Source organism: Lonchura striata, chromosome 1A, assembly GCF_050655825.1.
Source record: "Lonchura striata isolate lonStrDom1 chromosome 1A, ASM5065582v1, whole genome shotgun sequence".
Lineage (NCBI taxonomy): Eukaryota > Metazoa > Chordata > Aves > Passeriformes > Estrildidae > Lonchura > Lonchura striata.
The window spans coordinates 21,224,955-21,250,160 of record NC_140741.1 but is presented as its reverse complement, the minus strand read 5'-3'; the positions used below and the strand labels follow the sequence as shown (position 1 = coordinate 21,250,160).

Below are 25,206 nucleotides of genomic sequence, written 5' to 3'. Positions count from 1 at the left end.
TTGAGAGACAGATTATGCTCACTGAAAGAAAAATTTCTTATTCCCAGCTCCACATTTTCAGCTTCTTCAGAAATTCTCTCATGGAGAAGCTGCTTCTCATACCTCACTCAATGCTCATTGAAAGGGTAGTGCACATACATCAAGTGATTTTCCAGAAAAAGATGGAAACTATGTTCCTTTGCCTCCAGTGATTTCAATCCATTTTGTCCAGACATCAAGACATCCCCACAATGATTGTGAGAAGTCTCAAAACGTAAATACAGTATTAGCAAGCAAATACACTGAAAATCCTGCACAGGTTTCATATGGTTGCACTGTTCCTCATAGCCGAGTTCACTTGATGTGATGGCTTTCTCATGGAGTCACCTGCCAAATGCTCACCTGGGGACTCTGCACTGTGCTCTTGCTTCTCTTCTCTCTCCTGGTACTGAAGCAAATGGGACCACAACGCAGATTTCCCCTGAAAATTGAATAAATAAATAAACTAGGCGAAGAAATAACCAACAATGGCCAACAAACATGGCAGAATAACGTAACGGCATTTGAATGGGTAAAATGTTCAGTAATGAAAACCAATCCTCTCTCTTGGGCCACAAAACCTCAGGAAGAGAGGACCACCCCACTGATTCAGCAGTCACACCACCCACCTTGTTTCTTTGTCCTCCCTCTGGGTTTCCTTTGTGAAGGTTGAAAGGGAATAAACCAGACATGTACTTTACAACATCGCTGCAATTTCCAGAGGGGAAAATCCCCAAATAATCCTCCCTCAAAAAAACCAAGCACCCAAAACTCCTCAAACCTTTGCAAAATATGAACCAGGGACACTGATCCCAAAGACACCTCCTGCTTTATCTTGGAATTATACCATTGAGTACCAGCTTAGAAAGCAGAGATGACATTCAGTATTTACCAACCTGCTTGACCTGCAGACCATGGCTCCAGATTCTTTCTAGAAGATCACACAGACTGGCAATCAGTGTATTTTCTTCCAGACCTGTTATGTTGGCTTCTCCATGTCCCAGCTCAACTGCTTCATGGCCCATTTTCTCTACCAACATGCGTTTAGTCTATATTAAAAAAAAAAAAAAATCCCAATAGTTTTTAAGAATGTTATCCAACAAGAATTTACAGATGAGTTTATTTACACATGCTTAATCTAGAGACTATGGCTAAGAGAGAGAAACTTCAGATATATTTGCAGAGACTGTAAATTAATAAAAATAATTATATTTTAAAAAATTGCTTAATTGCTTTGAATCACAGAATACCCTGAGTTGGAAGGGACCCAGAAAGACCATGTCCAGCTCCTGTGCATGCACAGGACAGCCCCAAGAGTCACACCATGTGTCTGAGAGCATTGCTCAAACACTTCTTGAACTCTGGAAGACTTGGTGCTGTGACCACTTCCCTGGGGAACCTGTTCCAGCTGTCCTACTTCTATACCCTTTATCTGTTGTCCTATTTCTATACAGAACACATGTTCACTCTTACTTAGGTTCTGTTTTAATTCTTGTTACAGCTAACAAAGTTTAACACTCAGGTAAAGCACTATACTAACAACTGCAACAGTCACAAAGAAGTTGTATGTCCATGGCTATGAAAGCTTCTTTAATACCAGGAACTGTTATACTTCATTTGCTCTGCAGAAACAACATGCACAAGCCACACGTGCTGCATTCTTCCCTTTTTGGCCTCCAGGTCATTCTGTTTAGGCTACATGTAAATATGAACAATTAAAGGAAATCCTCCAGAAGATGTCTGATCATGCTGATTCTCCTTCCTGTCCTTTCTACTTTCATCAACTTCTACTGCATAAACAGAAGAGCAAAAACATGTTCCTTTCAAAACGCATTCTTTTCTCTTCTAGCTGTTGAAAAACACTACAGGGCTATCCACCCTGCAATAACCAGGTATTCCAACAGAACCATGCCATTCTAGCTGTGACCAGAAAAACACCTGCTGGTTCTACTTGAGCTCATTGCAGTCCAGGGGAGAGCACACGGGGGCTGACCTACCTTCATGCGGCATTCCTTCAGCAAGCCTTCCACGAATTTCCAGTTGGTCTGTGCAATCACAGCTGGAGAGAGGTCTGACAGTTTGGGCTGCCTTAAATTTTTACCTAAACTCCTTGCCTCCTGCATGTATTTCTAAAAATAAAGAGAATAATTTTAGATATTACAGGTCAGAGTGACTCTCCTCATCCTAGGCAAGCAAGGTGACGAAAAGAAATGAACTAGTGTTAATTTAGAAACACAATCTTGATTTGTCTGATGTTTAGGTGTCAGGCTGGAGAAGTGGAATGATCCCTTCTAACAACAAAAAAAGCGAGGTATTTCCCTGCATTGATACAGAATCAGTCAATATTAGCCAGTGAACTGTGCTGTTAGGTACAAGTGCATAAAGTGTAATACATTCATTCAGAAATAAAGTCAAGTTTCTTTCCACTGTTATTTCTCACTTTAAAAAAATTAAATTGTCTAATTTGTGACTAGACTATACACCAATATAAAAAAATCAATTGAAAATAAATTATAAGAAAGAGAAATACACTTAGTGAAAGATTTCATCCATTACTTTTCATCTAGCTAGTTAATGCAGGAAAAATGAGACTTGATCTTATTCTCAATTAACTTCTTGATTACAAGTGAAGCTCATTTTAAACAGAATTGACACTTGGGATCATTCATGTTCTTACTATGGTAATTGTTAAGTATGGACAAAAATCATCATACTCTTTAAAAAGACCCAAGTTGCAATTGCAGAATTTCAAACTTTCCTGCTCCACTGCCTTGTCTTCAGGGGTAGGGAATTTACCAGTCAACACGTGACCTCTGACCCCAGCATCAGTGAGAGAGCTACATGCTGAGCAAGGCTGAGAAGTTGGCCACAACTATCAAAATGTTTTGAGCATTACCTATATTTTGTCTTAAGAAGAACAAGATGATAGAATACTGACAAATAAAAGTCTTGGAAAACAGCGCTCATAGCCTGGTGTGGGAATGCTCTGCTTCCAGAGTGGGTTTTTGTCCTGTTAATGATGCCTCTCTGGGGGATGGTATGTGACAATGACCACTCTTTCCTGGAAGGAGGGGATCACATCCCTCCAGGGAATTCTTGCTGCTGCTAGCTGGGTTTTCTGGGGAACTGAGGGGTCGCTATGGCTGCTGCATCCTTGGAGCTTTCTGAATGTGCAGAAAATTTATTTCATAGAATGGCTTGGGTTGGAAGGGACCTTAAAGATCACAAAGTTCCAAACTTTCTGCTGTGGGCATGGACACCTTCCAGTATATCAGGAAAAGCAAAAGCAAAATCTTAACACATTGAAGTTAATTGAAATAGCTTCCCCCAAATCCTTTTTTTTTTTTTAATGGAGTACAGTTTTTCTGGTGCAATCAGATTTTCTCAGCACAGAAATTTTGACAAGAACCACTTAGCATCACCCTAACATGCCAGACAAGAAATGTAGGGCTCTGCCATGAAAAAGCTGTGTTCCACTGAAGCTCTCAGGTAACTACAGTTTCAAAAATACTGAAAGGATTTTAAAATAGTTCAAAAACTACAGGTAGGAATAAAAGAAAAAACGTTACAGACAATGAAAGTATGTTGTTCATCAACCTCACAAGTGACTTCCATCTCAGTGCCAAAATTAACAGCAAAATCAGTGAAAAGTAATACAGGGAATAACTAGGAAAACTAATATTTCTTTTTAAATGTGAAGGGATAAAAAGTGTGGTTATAGTCTGAAGAGTACAAAACACAGATAAACCTTATTCATTGTATAGCTTCTTATTATATTAAAATTTAAAAAAAAAAAAAAACTAAACAAAAAACTCAAAGGTTCCAGAGAAAAATAAGTGTGGGCTGAGAGAATCACTTGATTGTCCTTTATCTGTTCCAGCATCCCTGCACCACCACTCTCTTGCACACTGGGATGCAATGATCCAGCAACCAGAGAGCAATGCTCTTGGCATGTGGCACCCTAAACTGAATTGCCAGGTGAGCCACTTGTGGGGGGAAAAAAACCCCAAAGCTAAACAAAATTCTTGTCTTTTAGCCTTGGAGCCGCTGTGTTTTCCATGGAACTGGTTGGAAGCTCCTTTCCAGCTACTTTTCTGATTATAACCACACTTCCAAGAGCTACAGGGACGTGCTCATACTCTACAAGAAAGGGGCAGGTTTGAGACGCAGCAAAGACAGAGGTTCCTCATGCTAACAACATCTCAAAAGCACCTTTCAACAAGAAAAACTAAAACATACCAGGCAGCATTCAGAGAAGGATTTTTTAGGAGGCCGTGCAGGAGGGGGTGGTCCCTGATCCCACTCCCAGAAGGCCATTGAGTTCTGACGAAGCAAAAGCTCCTCCGATGGCTAAGAGGAGGCAGATGCCCCAATGGCAGAACAGCCAGAAAGAAAGAGGAGACAAAGCAAAAGAAGCATGCATATGATCCACAGCCAAAAAAAGGAAGAAAGTAAATACATGACAAAGTACTGAGAAGGCTCTGCTGCAATATACACGCACGAGGCACTGCTTAAAATATACTTGCAAAGCCACGTTAGCAAAACTAGCAACAAATATGTACAAGTGCTGTTTTGCTGTGTTTCCATGAAGCATTCATGAAACATTGTTCAAAGCTATGGTTGAAGAGTCCTCTCATCCACTCAGGTTCTTTTGGAGAGCAAACTCCAACACTGACTACCATTATTCAGTGAGTTTTACCACAAAACAGCATGAGTATTATATTTTTGCTAGTGACACACAATAGGAGCATATGGACATGAATGGGAAAATGTGGCAGAAAATATTTGATGAAGGATAAGGAACTGAAAAGATGGGGAAGAAACATGTATGCAACTGACATTTACAAGATGCATGGGAGTTTCCAAGCTTCAGGCATAAAAAGGCCCCAAAGTCTTAACCTTTCAAATAGGCATACTCATGTCAGAAATCTGTGTAAGAGAATGGAAAAAAGGTCCTTTAAACAAAAAAAAAAAAAAACAAAAAAAAAAAACCAAAAAAAAAAAAAAAAAGAAGAAAAGAATCCTGCCTCATTCACTTCTACATGGCTGACATTTACTCAAAGACTTTACTTTCCCAGAGACTTCCACCCTGGCCAGAGTTTGGCAGCTGCGCTGCTAGGCTCCGCTGTCTGTGTGCAGTAACACAGCCAGGGTTTAATCAGCAAATCATGTCCCTGATGACAATGGGGCTGTCTTGTTCCAAAATAATAAAAGAACTTTATTTATGTTGCGTTCTTTGAAGTTGTACAGCATCTGTGACAAGTGGAGCAGCATCCAAACAGCTACTAAGACCCAACTAAACCATAGAGCAGCCACCAAAACTGCCCCAAGTAATAGGCACATGGCTGTCCAAACCTCCACCTCGTGGATCACAGCTCGTGCTGCCCTCAGATGAGGCCACCCACCTCCCTCATGTCATTGTCCAGCCCGATGTGCTCCGAGTGCTGCCGCAGGCGGTCCTTCCTCCGCTGTGTGGTGGCGCTGCGGCTGGCCCAGCGGCTGGGAAAACAGAGAGGGACACACGTGTGAGCAGAAGAAAAGCACGAGGGAAAGCCTGGCTCAGGAGCTGAAAGACATCCAGTGGCTCTGCAGCAAAAGAAGGGAAAGCCCAAGGGAGGTGACAGACCAGCATTCGCCCAAGGGACAAAAATCCCCATGGAAATGTGCCCAGCTGCCTGCCAGGGTCTCCAGTGAGAGCTCCTGGGACCTGAAATGCAGGTCATGCCACAGCACTGATGCCATCACTAGGTACGTCACTGTACTTAGCTACCCAACACCACTGCTGCATTTGATGAGGTTTGACAGACAGCATCTTAGAGCAAAAAACAAAATACAATTATTTCTTTTGAGTAGCAATTTCTACAATTTTGCTCTTTTGTGAAAAGTGCTACTTCTCCTTTCTCCACTTTCTGTGGTACTTCCAGGAATTATTTGAGACAAACTTCTCTTTGCAATTTTTTCTTTGCAATTTTAACAACTGTTACTGGCTGTACCTACGTCTAAAGGTTATAAACAATACTCATGTTCCAGGGATTAGTCATGTTGCTATTTTCACCTTATCTTTTTTTTTTTTTTTTGCATTTAGTTTCTAAGTACCACAGAAAGCCTGGGGTTTTTTCCACCTGTTCATCTACGCCCAGTTGAATTTTTCCTCTCTCCACACAGGTTGTATTGGTGGGAACAGCAGTCTCCAGGTCCCAAACCCACATATTTCTGTGTGCACCCCAAACAGAAACAAATACAAATAAAATCTGGGATCTAACTTTCTGGGCAAGGAGTTTCAGCAGGTGACACAGGCAGATGAATGCCTGGGGAGGAAACTCCTGCACATAGCTGGACTTGGGTTCTGACACGTTGGACAAAACACTGAGGATGTGTAGGGAAGGGAATCTGAGCCAAGAGTAGTGCAGGGATGTGGCACCTGGTGACCAAAAAAAGGCCTCTGTTTCCAGAGAGAAGGACTTTGCAAATGTGTACATAACTATCTTCATCAATTCCTTCAGAGTCAACCAAAGACTGAATTTTGGCTCACCACACAGATACAAAGTGAAAAAAAGCCACAGGAGCTGTTGTTTACAGAGTCAAATTGAAATCCCATCGTACCTCACAAACAACATCAAGAAAACAAGTACAAAGGCAGAAGTCTGGGTTTGCATGTAATTATGGTTCATCACCTCACTATCCCATATGTCAACACATCTATTTTTAAAGCAAATTTTTTTTTGTGGCCTCAAGTCTCTGCTAACTAAATGAAACAGCCTAATAGGTGTCTGCACAGCTAATGCTGTTATCTTCTCAGAGGAACACATCACTGACATAAGTGTCTTTGCACCTCCACAGAAGTCTTAAAAATGTACAGTCCTTGAGTTTAATAAATCACCATTTAATTTTTTTTTCCAGAAGCAACAGCCAAAGCCTTGTTCCATAACTAAGAGGGTGAAAATAAACCCCTACATTTAAATAATCTCAGCAAACAGAAGTGCCACAGAAAAACACCCTGTTGAACAGAGGATAGCAGATACTACTGTGACTTTAGCCATGTGGCTCTGGAGACCTTCCATTTATTGCAAGCCAGGACCATGTTTGTGTCACACAACAGAATGCCAATAACACATTGGAAATTTAAGTTTTAGATCAAATATTACCCCATATCATAGTTTTTCTGCTCCAATTTTATGGTTATTTTCTGAATTCTAGACAGAGCTTAGATCCATCTCCACCTGCATTTCTGCATTTACTGGAAGATAAAAGAATTGCTTTAAGTGTCCTCTGAGGGAAAACATCTCACCAAAGGTGAAAGCAGAATGAAAGCCACAAAACAGTTACAAAATAATACACCACCATTAAAGCATTTTCAGTTAATTCCTGAGCTGTACTTCATCTGGGAGATGGCACAGACCATCTTCCAGATTATTAACCAGAACTATTTGAACATTTTAATCATACAAACATGGAGATTGTTGTAGGTTAATGAAAAAGAAAAAAAGACTGCTGCTCATTAGCTGGAGCAATTACACAAGCTCTAAGTTGAGGAAGAGGAGCTGTTGAGTCACTGGGTGAGGTCTGTGCATTCAGATGCTGCTCTGAATCTCTCTTGGAGGTTTTGTGAAGATCTAACAGCTGATAAACAGGATTAAGCAGTTAAAGCTTTTAAAGCCTTTTCTTTACTGGGTCACATAGAATTTTCCCAAAACAATGCTTCAGTATTACAATGACCATTCCCTCTCCTCAGCAGTGACTGAATTTGCTCTTCTCCCTGCAACCACTCAAAGTGATTTTAAGGGGAATAAAAACCTCAGTGGTTGCACCACCTCCCCAAGGCTGCTGAAATCCCATGTGGGTACCTCTCCTGGCCCTGTCATCAGCTGCTGCTCTATTCACCCCTCAGCCCAGGTGCTGCCAAAGCAGCAAGTAAAGCTGTTCTCCCTCCAGCAGCCCTTTGCTTGTCATCAGCCCTTAGACTTGGGCTTTTCAGATAACCACTGCTGCCTGTGTCCCTCCTCTCCTTGTCCTGAGGAGATGAAGCCCTCCTGCTAGTCAGCCTGGATGCTCCCCAAGACCCTAAAAATGCCTTCTCCCCTTTAGTTTTTTGCTGGCAGGGCCATGAGCATGGACTACTGGCATGTTTCATTTATTCCTCACAGTGGAGGCATTGCTAAAGCACCAGGTGTCTGGGGATGGAGCAGACACAGCTCAGGCACAGTGCTGCAGGGAGCCCAGGGACAAGCTACCTCCATGGAGAGGTGAGGAGAGGCTCATTTCCGTGTGTCTGGCTGTATCTAACTCCCACATCCACAGAGGAATGCTCCTCACCTCCAGGGACTGTGGAAAAGCAGTGACATTTCAGAGCAGGGACCAGGGAAGACTGTGCTCAGTTCAACATATGGAAATGAAGTAAGGCACCTCTAACTAAGACCTTTGTAATATAAAAGCAGTCAAGTCAGCATCATTTAGTATCAAATTAGACCCAACAGCCATGGGAATAGGTTTGTAGAGGTTAGAGGGAATGTAATGGTAACATTTGAAGCATCCCATGTTAAGTATCATCTTTTCTATAATAAAAGGGGTAAGGCAGTCAGCTGCAAAGCTGCACTGTCAGAAGCCATCTAGCAAGACAGCACCTCATGCCAGGGACTGGCCATGCTGTACTGCAATCATGTGTACATACCTTTCTTCCCCTAACTTCTTCCCTGAACCTCCTTGTTATGGTTTGACACTGGCACAATGCCAGTGCCTCCATGAAAATGCAATTTCTCAATTGAATGCTGTGAAATGCAATCGAGAACAGAGCAAAGCAGGCCCAAGCTTAATAACAGGAAAAAAACTTTATTAAGCTACTACTATAAAAGAAAAAAAAAAGGAAAAAAACTACACAAAGATCAAAATGAAAACCTTGCAAAGCATTCTTTTTCTTACCACCCAACTCCAACAAACCACAGTGAGACACAATCTGGACCCCAATCAGGTTTCCACCCTCCAGACAATCGATACTCAGTCCATCGAGGGAACAGAGTCTCTCCTGTGCCACAGACCCCCCAAGAAACACAGCTGGAACATCCTGTGTTTCCATGTCACACATGGCACCGCCCGGAGAAAAACTTTGCCATAGTGACCCTCTCCTTTCCATGCACAGTGCTCTCACCACCAATGCATGGATGGACAGACTGCTTTTAGGATTTTTCCTTTCAAGGATGCCCTGCCAAGAGGGGGGAAAAAACCAAGAGTTTAGTTTTTCATTTTTTTTGGGACCACAGCCCCCCCCATTTCCCCCTGGGGCCAGGGGTTCAAGAACAGAGATCTTCTTCTCCTTCTTTGAGAACAGGGGGCACCACCACAAACCCCCTAACTTTTTCTGTTCGCTCCACTTCTGTCTTTTCCCTGCTGAAGCAGGTCTCTTGGCTCACTGGCATCCTCCTAAAATACAGTCTCTCTTAGAAGAGAAAACTTGATTCAGTCTATGGCTACTAAGGAAAAAGTCCAGCCAAAAAGCCACTTCGTCATCCCTTCCTATCTAGAATTCCTCCTTCTAACATCCCAGGGTCTGAACTGTCTCTCTTCCTCTCTTTCAAACCGAAGAGGAGAAAAAATTCACAAAGCTTTCATTTCTCAAGGAAGGGTTAAAAATCCTGACTCCCAGGATGGCTCCATGCCCAGGCTCCAGCTCCCACAGGCAGCTGGGCACCTTGTGGCCCCCCTCGCTCTTCTCCTTCCCCACAGTGAACTGCTGACAAAACTGCTGCTGTCTCTTTTCTCTCTCTCTCGAGACTCTTGGGGGGAATGGAGGCATCCCAGATTTTTTTCTTTACCCTTCCATCTGCAGGGGGTTCCAGTCCCTCCACCCTTTGCCCACCTCAGTCAGGCCATGGGGCTTCCCCTCCCCACCCAGCCACGCCGGGCAGGGGAGAGGCTGCACTGCGGCTGACCGGAACCAGAGAGAACGAGTTCTCCTGGGAATTCTGCTTTCAACCCCTCTGTGTTCTCAGAGGCGTGTCCACCTTCAATTGGTCAATATCCAAATTGGCCTCTTCCTTCCGGAAAAAATTCTTTTTCCGTGTCAAACCACGACACCCCTTTTTAAAGCTCCCTGGAGAAATGAAGACATTATGTCTTCATATGGGTGTAGCAGGCAAGATTTATACTGCAAAGCGTGAACATGGTGTTAGAGAACTTCTTTCTCAGATGGATTTAACCAATATTACCATCACCATGAAAATCACTAATTTACAATCCATTTCCAGTGATAACAGAGAGAAGGAAAGAGACAAATGCACTTTTCTATAGGACAGAATCTAAATCTCCTCTGTCCTGACTGAAAGGCAAGATGTATTTCATTTGCCACCTGTAAGTTGTCTTCTATTAACTGGGCAGTTTTCCTTATCTCTTCCACAGCCTCTCTCAGGGAAGACACCTGCTGATAATGGGCTAATGAACATCACTGTGTGACTGATAAGAGTGATAACATCCCATTGTGAATGCTCCGCCCAGAGGGAGGAGCCAAGCATTCCTACCTGGATATAATCTGAGATCTGGATCACCAGCACGGCTTTTCCTGCACTGGATTTCCAGAGGAACACCTGCCTCTTCCACTGCAGGAAGACTACACCCTTTTTTACAGGATCACTGCTCCAACAGAACCACACCTGACACTCCTGGAGGACTGCAGACATAATTCCCAATTGGTCTGCTGCCAACACCCTGACCAGCAGGGTGTCAGGTTGTATTCTGACTGTCAGTGTTGTTTTGTTTCACGGCATTGTTTATTTTCTTTTTTTTTTTCTTCCCTTATAAATAACTGTTATTCCTGCTCCCATATCTTTGCCTGAGACCTGCCCTTAATTTAATATTTACAACAATTTGGGAGGAAGGGGGGGGGTCCTACATTTTTTCCATTTCAGGAGAGGCTCCTGCCTTCCTTAGCAGACACCTGTCTGTCCAAACCAAGACATCCTCATATACACCATCTCATGAGGCAGGCTGGTATTTCGGTCTGCAAATCATGACAATACCCATTCTACCTATACAGGTCCATCAAAGGAGTTATCTGAGTTTCTGCATCCACAAATTAGCACACAGCTGTGCTACAGCCCCCAGCAACCCCCCTAAAGCATGCACACATTACACACATGCAGCCTGAACATGCAAACTCCTTGGATTCACATGTAGTTTGTGTGGGACTGTGCACAGAGATTCCAAGTCAAACACAGGTCAAACCAAACAAGAAAAGGAATGTTGAAACTGAGCTCCACCTGATCAGGGATGGGCTGACAGGGGAGGGGATCCACAGTGTGAATCTGCTCCATAGTAAGGAGAGTGAAGGCTTAGATGGAGACTTAGGCACCTTTTCCATCTCTGCCAAAGGGTGGAATGGAAAAGCTCTGAAACTGCTCATTGGAAGGACAAAAGTTAGTAGAATGCCTTAAAGAGAGTGGCCTTGCACTGACATGCTGTTTCATCAGTTCATATGAAAATAAGGGATTTTAAAGGGTGGCGCACAAAACCGTCAGCCTCTGTAAGGAAGTGCTGTAGTGAATTGGCAGCATCACCTCTTAAGCCCTGAGGAACCACTGTCCTATGAGGTATTTAATTTACAAGTCCCTTGAGACAGGAATACTATTCAAGGGAGAGCAAACAGAACAGTAAATGCAAGGATTTCAAAACCCATTTTTCCCTGTCAGCTTTAATTCTGCACAGCTATGTTAAAATGATACATTAACTCAAAGAAGTTAACTGCACTTTTTCTGCCTTGCACCAGTTGAGCAGAGGATCAGTAGCTCAGGAGACTCACCCATCAAGTTCCAAGTCACCACAACACTATTTCCTATCTCAGAAACCATCTTTAAGCACAGATTGTCAGTCACACTTTATTCCTGAAAATGAATGTATTTGACTACAAGTGGTTCATATTTTCACTGCACCCATCAGTGGTTTGCTACATTAGGTTACCTGAAGTATAGTAACTGCATGTTTTGGATTTTCTTATGTAAAAGGTGAGCTTTTACTACTCACAAAATTTAAATAACCTCAGTGCTGTGTGTGGATGGCTCATTGCTGACTCATTTTGTGCTCACCTACATGTGCTGCAGAGATGCCACTCTATATTACTTGCAATTGTTTGGCTTGATAAAAAAAAGAAGATATCTTCATTTAACACCACCTTAAAACTGTACCCAACAGACAGGGGGGTAGTAAAAGGCCATATAATATGAAGCACTCATTAAAAGAAAAATAACATTTGTCACACAAAAATAATTCCGTTAAAATCAGAACCAATTCTATCATTACACAGAGACACATCAACCCCTTTGTGTTATATACACATGGTATTTCCTTTAAAATTATTATCTGCTGTTAAATGCCAGCAACAAGCAAGAATGAGTCCTGTTTAAAAATGAAGAGGACCATAGTCCCAGGCAGATAAACTCTGCACAGTTTCCACCTTGAAGGAGGGGGCTGAAGATTAAGGCCACAGGACAGTGCCCACCAAGTCATGCCATAAAATGGAACACAAAAATGAACCAATTCCATAGACTCCTACTGCATGGGTTTTGTAAATAAATACTGACACAGTGGTCAGATCAGCAAAACACAGCTCAGGAACAAACGCCTGCAGAAAGCAAACAACTTCTGAAATCTTCATGAGTAAGAGCAACACATCACTCAGCAAAAGCCTGAGGTTAGAGGCCAAGAACTGTGGGATCTGTGCTTGAAGGTTTGCACTGTGCCCTCCTTGGGGGACTGCTGGAGGAAAGGCAGGGCACAGAGGACAGACCAAAGCACAAGGCTCACAGGAAGCTGCGATGCAAATGAGAGGGCTCAGGTGACAGAAGTGGCCAGGGCAGGAAAGAGGAAACAGGCTGGTCAGGAAAGTAAGCAGGGAGGAAAGCAGGGCTCCAATAAAGAAGTGGGAGGGAAAGCAGGACTAAACAGAGAGGAGGGCAAAAAAAGGATAATTAAAGCCATTTTGTAAATGTGTAACAAAGCAAACCTTTCATCTGCAAACCAAAAGAAACAAGAAAAAAATCCCTTCCGTTATTCTTTGAAAGCATTCAATACAATTTACCAGAATGCAAATATATTCCCATGCTTGGGAATCACTGTTTTCCTCTGCAATACTTAATCTCATTTATCAAGCTTCTTAGTACAAATTAAGTTACAAGGTAATCAATTACATTGAAAACACAGCTTGTTTCATTGTTTTAATTTTGCACTGTAAGCATATTCCCCCTAATTTAACAATTAGCTAATCAAAAACCATGAAGTGTTTATGTAGCTTGGCTTTTTGTCATTCAAATTCCACTCCTGCAAATGCATCAGCCAGAGGAGCTCCAGCTACAGTTTTAAAGCCTGGCAGAAAATGTACACAGGGAAGAAGGGAACACAGAGAAACCACAGTGTGGTGCTGGGGCTTGAGAAAGGAAATGAGGGCTCTGGAAACCACAGCTCTTTTCCAGAATAACAGACAAATAGCCTGAGGGACTGCAGCCAGTTTGCTCCTGGGATGCTTTCTAGGAGGATTTCTGCAGAAGCCACTGCTTTACATGGTTAGAGCAGCGTGGAGTGGATGCCAGAGGAAGCTGCAGCTGCTCCCTGTAGATTCAGAAGGTTTTCCCATGATGTGGGGGATGTATCAAGGGCAAAGAGCACCAAGGGAGTCCCTCAAGTAGGACACTGCTGCCTGATGGGAGGAGGACAGAACAGAGGGGGCTGTTTTGGTTTGGGTTTAGTTTAAATTGTTTAAATCACATACAGGATCTAGAACTGAAACTAGAAGTGTTTTTTGTCTGCATTATATTTGTGATTTAGACCACAAATATAATGTACAAATATAATTTACACGTGTAACAGGGCAGTAAGTGACAGAGGTATCTTCAGTGCTCCTCCTGCTTACAGGAAGGGAACAGCTAGATAACATTATGAGCTCTGGTTATATATTTTTTAGTTTATCAGCCCAGAAGGGAAGCAATAAATCCCTGACTGCTGACCATTGAGGACATGTTTTCATTAAAACAGCTTTGAATTGGTTTGTTTGCTACTGTCCAGCAACAATTGACTGCAACATGGGAATTATTCCCCATTTCCCACAAATACACTTCCATACAAAATTCAGGACAAAATTTGCAATGTAAAACTGAAGCCTGTAAAAATAATTCTCATCTACACAGTGACATCCTTTGCATTAATTTTATAATATAAACACACAATAGTTACACCTGAAGACTCTGGAAATGTAGCTGCAATGTTCTCTTACCTCATGCCCATAAGCAAAGCTCCAGTCCTGTAAGTAAAACACATCTCCAAGAATCACACACTGGGAAATTCAAATTAATGGAAAGCTATAATTCAATTGATTGTGTGGTCAGAAGAATCATGCTAAATTTGCAGAAAGTATGGAAAAGCTGTTCTATACATAGGTGTAAAATCAGTTGAATTACATGTCCTTAATAGGAGAGAAAGTCTTTTCAGCTGCTCTCATGAAAACCAGGAAGAATAAAGATATAAACAGATGGTCTTGAGATTTTCCAATTACAAGCCTTTTTGGCAACATACAACTGGAGGAACTCCAAACATTTGTCACATTGCTTTGTGGTAAGTAATGGGATTTTGGTACTTACAAATTCTGAAACATGCTGCAATCTAAATCAAAATCTTCACTCAAGCAGTTAAAGTCATTTTAGAACAGGTAATACTCTAACAGAAGCAAATCTCAAAGAGCATAAGGAAAACTATTTTTAAGTGATGCTTATTCATAGATTCACTATGATTTTGCAATAGAGACAAAAGATATAAGCAACTTTAAGCAGGCTGGGCACACTCACACTGTTGCTGACACTGTGAAACTGAAACCCACCCATAAGAATAAGATGCAGACTGCTAAATACAGCATCTCACAAGATGAAGAAATCCTCCATTCCTCAAAGGACCATTACCCATACAATTCTGTCTCCATTTGCAGAAGCTTGACAGCAAAGGAACTTTGAATATGCATTCCTCCTTTTTGGTTGGTTCTGGGGTTTTTGAATTTTCTTTTAAAGAACTCAATTTCTTTAAACATTCAGTGCTTAAGGGTATCTTATTTTATCATTTGCAATTCATATTCCTAATAGCAGGCTATTAAAAAGTGCTTAGCTAGCATCAGTATGCACAAAAAGTGTTCAAATAAAACTGAGTGGGCACCTCATGCCAAAGCTCAGAGCTGCATGTGTGCATGCACATGTCTAAACCAAGAGGTAGCTTTAACATTTGACAATTGTAGCCTTTGAAGCTCTTGGATTTACCTGTGTTCTCACATTTTGACTAGCAGAAACTGAAACTGAGGGTTTCCGCTGATAATTTAATGAGTTTGTAACCAATGGTGCACAAGTATTTCATTTTTGAATAGGGAGAAATCCCTCATTCATGGGTTTTGCATGAAGAAAGATTGAAAATAAAGGAACTCAGAGCACTTTGTATTATAACTCTACAGATGTAAAGTGCATCAGTGCTCCAGGTTCCTATTTTCCATTAGGTAAATGAACCATGTAATAACATGCTCAATTCCACAGCTATAGGTACTACTACCCTCTTATCAAAGTGCACCACAGAACCTTATCAGACTCAAAAAAGAAACCCAGGTACAGAACCACATACTTTCCACCCTCACCAAGTTATTTTTCCAGGGTATTCCAATGTGGCAACTAAAAGAGAGCTATAAAAATCTATGGGTTGTATAATAACAGCTAAGGAAAAGAAAGGAACAGAGTGGACACTAATTTCATTCCAAATAATGGTGTGAAGGTTTCAACACCAAAATTCCTTTCAGAATCTGAATTTTGAGTTCCCAGATTACTGTATTTAGTGCAAAACAGCCAAACAATTAATTTGAAACTTGTAAGACCAATTACAAAACAAAAACTATGTATGAGACGACGGAGTAGATACCACTCAACAGAAAACAACAGTGAGGAGTCTTCCCCAAAACAGAGCTAACGCTTCCTGACATAACCCAAACTATGGCTATGTTTTCAAATATTGCAGCCCACACAAACCTGAAATGAAAACAGCTCTTGGGTTTCCATTCATTAGAGTGGCTATATGCCATCCAAACTTAGGACTTCTGTCCAATCATGTGAATCATTTGTATGAGAAACCTGTTTTTAAATATAGAAAATAAAACCTGCGCTTACTTATTATTGGTGGGTCCCGTTGCCAAGACATCCGATTGCAGCTTTGGGAAAAACCCTTGTTCATACTTCCCTTGGCCAATCTTCATGTCGAGCAGGTGAGGGTGGATGGCCGTGTGGTCAATCTTCATCAGCCGCTGCTCGATGGACTGGGCTGCAGGTGACAGTCACAGGTGAACAACTGAGGCACAACCCACCCGATGGCACACGCTGTGCCAACAGCAGTGGTCATGCTCAGACCCCTGAAAACCCACCACAGAGTTAAACAGTGACCTTAGACACAAATCTGCCACTCGCAGAGGTGAGGAGACACTTGTGCTGTAGGGTTTTTAATTTTGCTTTTAGTTTCTTTACCCAACACAATGAGCACTGGGGCAAGCAAGTTAGCTGTTCAGCAAGCAGGTATTTACAGGAGCCTACGAGATGCATTAGGAACTGGCAAGAGCAATGCAGTGTTTCCCTGAAATTCCTTGCTTGATTTTAAGGCTTCTTCAGCAGAACAGACATCTCCAAGGCCAGCTGCAGCCTCTGTGGGACCAGGCACCTTGCTTGGCCCCAGATACGATCCCTGGGCAGATGCTTTGGGGGGACACCTGAGTTTTGCAAACATCTAGGACTACACTTATCCTCCTCCTGAATTTAGATATGTCTTTAATGGATGACAGGCCTTCAAAAAGCATAGCTAACTGTAGTAAGAACTGAGCAGCATCAGGAGGATAAGCAGAATCTTGGAAACAGGGAAGGCTGTGGTAAGATGGGAGAGGGCTCCCCAGGAATCTCAGCTCCACTGAAACTAAAGCTATTCAATCCTTTGCTTCAAGGACATGAAGGTTTCAATCTCAAACCTTGAGCAGGATGAAAATAAAACCTGTCACCTTCTTAACTTGTGAAGAACTTGGGAAAGGAGGTGTATGGGCGAATTCAACATTTAATTAGCAACTTTAATATTCAACTCTTTCTAGCCCATCTATTAACAGGCAGGCCTGTTCTTTCAGCATATCACAGCTAGTGAATACATATGCAAAATGTGGAAGCTAAATCTCTTTTCTATTTGCTAACAACATAGAACTCATTTCCTGTTTTATAAAACTCTGATGGGAAAGAAGCTGTCACAAGATTTACATAATCATTAGAAACTCAGCAAGTATTTTTTCTCCCCTCTAAAAAAAATAAAAATCACTTTGTATGGTTCTGTTTTGTAGAAAAGGAGTGGGTAGTGTGGGGTCAGAGGATTTGAAGGGTTCTGAAAACAGTTAAACAAACAGGAGCTGGGTCAGTGCTAGGGTTACATATACTGTGAATGGCAAATATGAAGGAAAATAGGTATTACTATCAGTTTGCTGCTTTTCACAAGACAGAAAATGAGGTTCTGGTGCCACAATATCTGCCAAAACTAGACGCTGAATAGACAGCTGACCTGCGAATTAGAATTTGGTTTAGACAGAAAAATTTAAACAGACACAGATTTCTATTTCTGACAAATTTATAGCAAGTAAAACACTGAAGGAGTTAAACCAAAAGAAAATCCCATGGGAAATGCCCTATCTTACTAATACGTTTCCCAACAAATTCAGAATGATAAGTTCCCTGTATTACTTCAAAATTAAATAAATACTTGCAAAAACATTAAATAAAAAATTCAAATATAATTTGAAAAGGCATGCTGTGACAGTAATGGAAAAAAATCCAAGCTTTCAGTACAGTGTATTGTTCATTAATAGTGAACATCTACTGCTGGAGGTACTAAATATGCCACACAGGATTACATCCCTGCCCGGCATCCCCTGCTGCTCTAACCAAATGGCGTAAGGCAAAACAATGTATTTTTTTGGGAAGGGGGAGACAAGGCCAGTGGAGCAGACACCGGGGCACGACTCCTCAGTGTGGCTGGCACTGGTCCCACCACCAGGGTGAAGGAAAGCTCTCCTGGCAAAGGAACAGGAGCTCCCTGAAATGAGAAACTGTGAGCCAGTTCCATTTGGGTTTGGCTTGATTTTATTACAGGCACCAGCCCAGGAGAGCTCCAAGGGAAGGCAAAGGCTCCTGTCGTTTCTGGTGTTTAACAGCGCGCTAAAGTTTCTGCTGAGATGAGATAAGGACACTGCTGAGTCCTCCTCAGGTAGCTCTAGGACTTCCTCATCAACTGCAACGCTCAGGTGACTGAGGATCTATATTTTTTGGTGGCTGACATTGTACTTTTGAATATTTTACCAGCCCATCTGAACGTACCTGCTTCTTTCAAAGTGCTGCATTTCTGGTAGTTGGATGTCCGCAGTGCAGGGGCCCTGACATTATACAGCCTTATTTTCTCAATTCGCGAGTCAAAAACTCTTAGGAAAGGGTCCTTCTCTTCCCACTGGGACATTATCTTATTGTCTATGAAGGTTGCAAACATCTGTGTTTCAATGAAGTGTGAAAGGAATGGGAGGTAAGGCTCGGGTTGGTCCGAAAGGAAGGAAGCCTGAAATACAGAACAGCTCATTAGTGCCGTGTTCCCACCCAGCACTGATGTGCCCAGCCATCCTTTGGCAGAGAACTGATCCAGCAGCCAGCAGGAAGGCTTGGACAAGGCTTCCCCCACCACAGAAACACCTCTCAGAGAGCTATGAACCCATGTACAAGGGGGTTTGGTTCACAACTGTAAGAAATAAGCAGCCAGGGAGGCTTTGTGACAGCTGGAACAAAGGGAGATTGAGTTACTAAAGTAGTGCTCATGCTGCCTGCTTTTTCAAAGCAACCTAGCAGCTCCCACTCTCAGGAATAAACCTGTGAAATGCTTGGCAGACCATCACATGTGCCCCCAATGGACCTCTGGTCTGGGCATCGTTGCCTGGGACCATATCACTTATTAAGGTATCACACATATCAAGGGGTGCACAGTGCTCTTCAGCGGATGCTTTTCTGCAATGTTACACAGGGCAATTAATCACGAGTTTCCAATCAGAATTGACTGTGTGCCTAAGTCTCTAACTGAGTTTTGAAAACCCTAAACTTAACAGCCCATTTTATTGCAGAAGCACTAGCAGAGATTGCCCAAACAACCCCATCCTTTTGAATGCTGCACTGTTTAATGCCCAAAAACAAACAAACCAATAAAAGGCACGGCAGCAATTTTTTAAAATAAAAAACTGATTTAGATCAGTATTTAGTCTGTCCCTCACTGTTCATCCTCTTAACCTTTTCCTTAGAGAATTACTTGTACCTATAAAAGATGATGGCTAAGAACAGTATCTGCTTCATAGGATCACTCAGCAGCTGTGCAAGCTTCCCAGCATTTCCCATTCCTTTTGCTATCCTCCCATCTCTTTTTATCCCCATTTCTAATCTCGAGGGATTCCTTTTCCCTCTTGTGCTACACTACAATTGAATTATAACTACACTCTTTAAGTGATAACCTTCTTTGGAACAACATTATCCATTACCAAAACCTCTACCATGAGGTTAGGAAAAATAAAAGACTAGATTTGTGTTTTTGTCTCAAGTGTACACCTCTCCTCCCAACAATCAAAAAAAAAAGAAAGACAGACAGAAAAAGAAGTCACTTTGCGTTGCTACCCTTCCACCAAGCCCACAGGAGCAGCCCCATGAGCTGGGCAGAAGCCTGCCAGCTTGGTTTGTACAAGCCAGGATGGCTCTGAACAGCTCAGAGGATGTGCTCCGATTCACTCTGGCAGGAGATATGGACCTGTGTAATGGAAAGGGACAAATCTTGCAGTGAGGCAGATGAGGAACGGCAGATTAAAGGGTACTTTAGGCTACATATACACAAACACAGCCATCCTCCCTGCCCCTTTCAGATGGAGACAGGAATACATGGCTATCTTTACTTTGTCGAAGTTTTGCATTTGCTCCCTGTTTGTCAGCCACGACTCCATGTCGGGGGCAGCCTGGATGACGAACGCCTCATAGTCTGCAAACATCTGCGTGAAGCGGTTGGCGAACACCTCGCGGAGCTGCACGTTCAGCTTGTAGTCCCTCAGCTCCAGCTCCTCACACGACAGCTTCCCATCCTTCTCCTCTGTGAGGGGGGTGCTGATGGTCATTTTCTCCATGCTCACGCCCGTTCTCTTGGCCAGGGCTTGCAGGCGGGTGATGGTCTCGTTGCCTTTCAGCAGCTCGTACATGTTGAGGGCGTTGCTGGGGATGTTCCCATTCTTCTTGTCATTCACCAGGTCGCTAAGAACCAAGTTCTTGAGTTTGGTGGCACTGTCGCTGCAGTGCAGGTTGCCTTCTGGAGGGATCCCAAACTGCAGGAGAACCTCAGAGATCTCCTGGATAAACTCCAGCTTGTTGGGGAACTGAGGGAATTCCTCTGGCAGTTCGATAAAATGGTTATCTATGTCTACAAAGCACAAGTTCGCCTGAGAACAAAAAAGAGTTTCAAAATGAACACTCAGCACTGAACTGGTTCCCCTGCCACGTAGCCCTTTCTCCCAGGGTGCTTCCAGACAGAAGGGTAAGTGCACACATAGGCAGGACACTTTAGCTGTGTTGTCCAGCCTGTGACATTTCAGACTTCAGTAAAACTGAGGGCCAACTGGATGACAAAGTTTCCTGCATTCTCCTCTTTTCCCAGGACATGCAGACCCCAGACTTTCCACTAGAAAGATTTCATATGCCCTCCCAGAGCAGCCAAGGACACATCACCAAGCAGGAAGTGCAGCACCACTACTCAGCCCATGCAAATACCCTTTGTGTGAATTAATGCATCTCACAGGCACATTTATTTTACCGGGATCCAACTGCAAGAAGCCTCTGTAGCTGTGCTACCAAGAAATGAGATGTTCAGTGAGAAAAATGATGCTGCTTCAAGCAAAACTACAAAAGAGGGTCCCACAGAAATCCTTTGGGATTATGTCTGAGTACAGCTCCTCCACAAGTGACTAAATCTTATCCCCCCACTCCCCTGTCCCCCTGTTTCCATGGAGGCTTTTAATAGTGGCAATTCCTCTGCCTGAGATTTAAAGAGAATGCTCTTAGCTTTGCTATGAATGGAGATGGATCTCAGCCTGTAAGATTAAAGTTAAGAGAAGACATTAATCTAGTAGAGCAGATACTTTTACTAGGTAAGTGGCGATGGAGGGATAGAAGAACCCCACATAAAAATTAATTACATAGCAAATGCACCCTCAGGAATAATAGCAGAATGAAAAACAGTAATTGATCTTCTGAATGGCGGCTTACATCTGAAATTCACTGTCTGAGTGCACTGTGCTGAGTAAAATCTTAAACCAGGTCAGATTCCCAAGGTGCTGAGCTCTGATGTTTTTTATCCTGGCATAAAACTGCAGAACAGGAGAGGCAGAAAAGCCACAGGGCAGCAGCAGGTCTTTGTTAGACTGATTTGGCCATTAGCACAGATCTTCTGCCTTCTCCCAGGCACTTTTAGTGTTCTCTGCTTCTTACCAAACACTCTAGACTAATCTTCAGGTTATGCGAAGACAAATTATTTATTTTCCTTCAGTTTTGAGAGGTTAATACATTCCACAGCAAATATGTTTAAAATATATGGTTTCAGGGACATATATAATATGTTTTCAGGGACATATTTATTAACATTAATCACCTTCCACACAGATACTTTAAAGCATATTAGTATTCACCTGGTAAAGATGATGTGTCCTTTCAGCTTTTTCATATTAAATTCAGTATGTACAAAGAAATGCATTTCTTCATACAAAACAATTTGATTTATTTAACTATGTAGCTATTACACAGTTTTGGTATGCATCAGTACAGTTCTTTAGCTCAGGGACTGCCTTCTTATCTATCAATATTTCATTTCAAAGGCATTTTAATTTCAGCTCTGCATATCATTTACAAAATTTGAAAAATGAGATTTAGATTCAGAAAGCCCTTGGGGAATTGGTCTCACTCCCCTCTTCAAAAACATCTGATGATTAAAGTTAATACAGGGAGATTAGTAACCCTTAGACTGCGGTGGTGTGTTTTTCTTTCATTTGATATTTGTTTAATATCTGTTTCCCCCCCCCAACCCCCCTTTCCCTGCCCCTTTCCCTAGAACCTTCCCTGTCATTCATTCTAGCCCCCTCCTCAGCTTCCAGATGTTAGTTCTGCCCTAAACTCCTCCCCTGCTATTCCCTCATTGGTTACTGTTCCTACACCCGTCCTCCTGAGTTCTGTATAAAACCTTTGCCCCCCCGCCCGCCGGGGTCTTGGGGCTCATGGAATAAAACCATCTCGTTCCCCCCCCAAGTCCCGTGTCGCCTTCGTCTGTCCCTGCGCGCCACGAACTGAAACTGCAGAGCTTGCGGGGGAAAGCGGCCGCCCGTTCTCTTCCCTCACCGCCCAGCACGGCTCGGAGTGCCGCGGCGAGGAGCGCATGCCGCGCCTCAACATATGGTAGCAGAGGATGGTTCCCTCCTTCGTCTTGTAAAAAAAACGGGCAAATTTGTGGGGGCGCCCGCCTCACAGAAGAAGAAGGAGGGAAGAGGAACATCTACGGCCGTAAAAGCTCTGCCGGATGCTAAGAGGAGCTGAGCGCCGAGCGAAAAAGATTGAGGCTCCGGGACCTCTTTGTTCTCGCCATCTTCCCGCCCGGGAGCAGCCGCGCTGCACGGGCAGCCGGGCTGCAGAGCTTTTTGGCGGGCAGACTTACCCGAGAACACAGAGGGCGGTTTTGGCAGCGGCTCGGGGGAGCCTGAAGAGGGGCTGACCGAGAAGAGGTTCATTCCTCGGTCAGCATCTGCAGCGAGACCACCGGAGGCTGATAGTGGCCAAAACCAAGGCTTCGGGGACGAGTCTTGGTTTAACGGGAACACCCAGGCTTCCGGAAGGGCCAAACCGAAAGAGAAGGAACATCCCCAGTTTTTAGCGCGACTTTTCCATCGAGTCGAGGAGAAGATTCAAGCCATCTCCGTCCGAGCCTGCAAGGTAAGGTAGGCTACACGGGGTGGGGGTCGCCCCGACGGGCGGCTGGGTCTGTCACTTTTTTTTTCTCGCGTTTTAACCCCCGTCTGCGCCCAGACTGGGGCTGTAGCCGTGCATGTCCCTGGCAAGCGGGTGGGTTTTCTTTTTCTGGGAGAAGCTAGCACTGAGTGCTATCCTTCGCCTAGTCTTCTGTGGGGACCTAGATTAGATCGCTTTTTCTTCTCCTCGAAAAAGTTGTCTTCTCTATCCTCCCCTCCCCATTCTGGGCTGGACGGAGGGGGTAGAAAAGACACCAGTAGGGATCAGCTAAGAAGACGACACGTTAGCTATAGGAGAGTTGTTAAAAGGGGCCCTTTACACCCACGCATTGCGCCGACATCCAGCTGCGTCGGGCGGCCCCCCCCCCTCCTATAAATTTCCCCTTTTTGCTTCTGTGAAGCTCCCTATGCCCCCATCCCCTCGGACTTTCCTAAAACCCTTTCCTATCCTCCCTTGGGGATTGCTGTGGCCGAGCCGCCCCAAGTGCCCTGCCGGACACTGCTCAGGCCAAGTGCAGTGTGCCCGGCACCCCTCTCAAGATGGCGCTGGCCACGCCGCTCGGGACCCATTTCCCGCCTTGACCCTTCTTTTCCGCCCCTGGTTTCCCGCCAGTCCCATTTCTCTCCCAATAGCCCTGCACCGTCCCTGCACGAGGCTAGTCCCTGTTGGGGGAGGCGGGGTTGGATATTCCCCATCCTTCTTCGGGCTCGTCCTCCGGGGGGAGGGTCGGGAGGGATCTTCTCCCGAGGAAATGGAGCCGAAACCCGGGACTGAGGATCCGTCATTTTGTCTTCCCCCTGAAATGGCGGCGCCCCGGTCCACCCCTTACCGATACCCCCTGTTAATCATGGCAATCACTAATTAAGTGATTGTCTGATTCCCCTATCCTATTCCTTAATGTACCCTACCCAATACTCCTTTTTATTTAACTACGAATTCCTCTTTTTGCTTTTGATTATTTTTGAATAATCTGTTTGTTGAGTTATATTTTATAGAAAAAAAAAAAATCATCCCAGTTAATTATTACTCAAGATATTATGCCCACCTCTCAAACGGACATTCAAATTGAACAAACCACATCGCTATCCGCTGACTCTGCTTTAAAACAAGCGCCGTTATCCGCTGACTCTGCTTTAAGAATTTAAGAAGCTGAACATCGCAAACGCCGCGACGCAGCAAATTCTAAATCAGATGAAGTCACAAATCCTGCTGTGCTTTGTACCCTTAATTTGGACTCTCATTTAAGACAATTTTATATATTCCAGATGAAGTTTTTATATGTTTCATATGTTATAATCACAATTAGTTTATCATTTTTTAATGTCTTTCAATTTATGTTTTTTTAATAATATGTAATGTTACAATTTGATTTTATATTAAGTTGTTTTGTTATAATTATAATTAATTCAGTCTTTTCTGATATTTTTTAACTTAAAGGCTGTGTTTAACCATTATTGCTACAGGAATCACTCAGCTACTATATCGCTTCAGGCTTGCTGCATTGCTGCGAAATTTAAAAATTTATTAGTTATATTTAGTTGATCTTTTATTATATTTAATTCCAATAATTCCATTTAATTATTTTATTCAAATTAGATAGTTATAATTTTAATCATTCTAATTAAATTTTTTAGTTTAATTTCTGTCAATTATTTCATTCTATTTCAATTATTTACATTATTTACATTATTTTAAATTGTTACTCAGAACAGCAAAACAGCAAGTTTTGTGCAGTCTTGTGTCTAATTTAAGCTGTTACTACTCTTCCTGCCCTATAAATGCAATAATGTGTCTTTCATGTCCTTTAAGTAATTTACAATGTTATCATATGATTTTATATTATTTGCATGTTTTATTAATTTGCTTAAACCACAAAATTCTCCTTCTTTTTGTAAAGTAAAAGAGGGAGATGCGGTGGTGTGTTTTTCTTTCATTTGATATTTGTTTAATATCTGTTTCCCCCCCCCAACCCCCCTTTCCCTGCCCCTTTCCCTAGAACCTTCCCTGTCATTCATTCTAGCCCCCTCCTCAGCTTCCAGATGTTAGTTCTGCCCTAAACTCCTCCCCTGCTATTCCCTCATTGGTTACTGTTCCTACA

The 25,206-nt window shown here is 42.9% G+C and overlaps 1 protein-coding gene across 3 annotated transcripts in view; it reads right to left on the bottom strand.

Moving 5' to 3' along the window:
• Positions 1-25,206, bottom strand: part of DENND5B (DENN domain containing 5B) — a 107,954-nt gene that overhangs the window by 17,914 nt on the left and 64,834 nt on the right. For 2 of the 3 annotated variants that reach the window (XM_021539994.4, XM_021539995.4), the window contains 7 exons: positions 20,006-20,539; positions 18,408-18,639; positions 16,182-16,332; positions 5,424-5,517; positions 2,016-2,147; positions 915-1,067; positions 382-460 (listed from right to left, as the gene is read on the bottom strand). In XM_021539994.4, coding sequence (XP_021395669.2) covers positions 382-460; positions 915-1,067; positions 2,016-2,147; positions 5,424-5,517; positions 16,182-16,332; positions 18,408-18,639; positions 20,006-20,539 — 1,375 coding nt within the window. Of the gene's footprint in view, positions 1-381; positions 461-914; positions 1,068-2,015; positions 2,148-4,257; positions 4,369-5,423; positions 5,518-16,181; positions 16,333-17,508; positions 17,596-18,407; positions 18,640-20,005; positions 20,540-25,206 lie in introns of all 3 variants that reach the window. The other variant, XM_085569637.1, reaches the window with a different exon arrangement.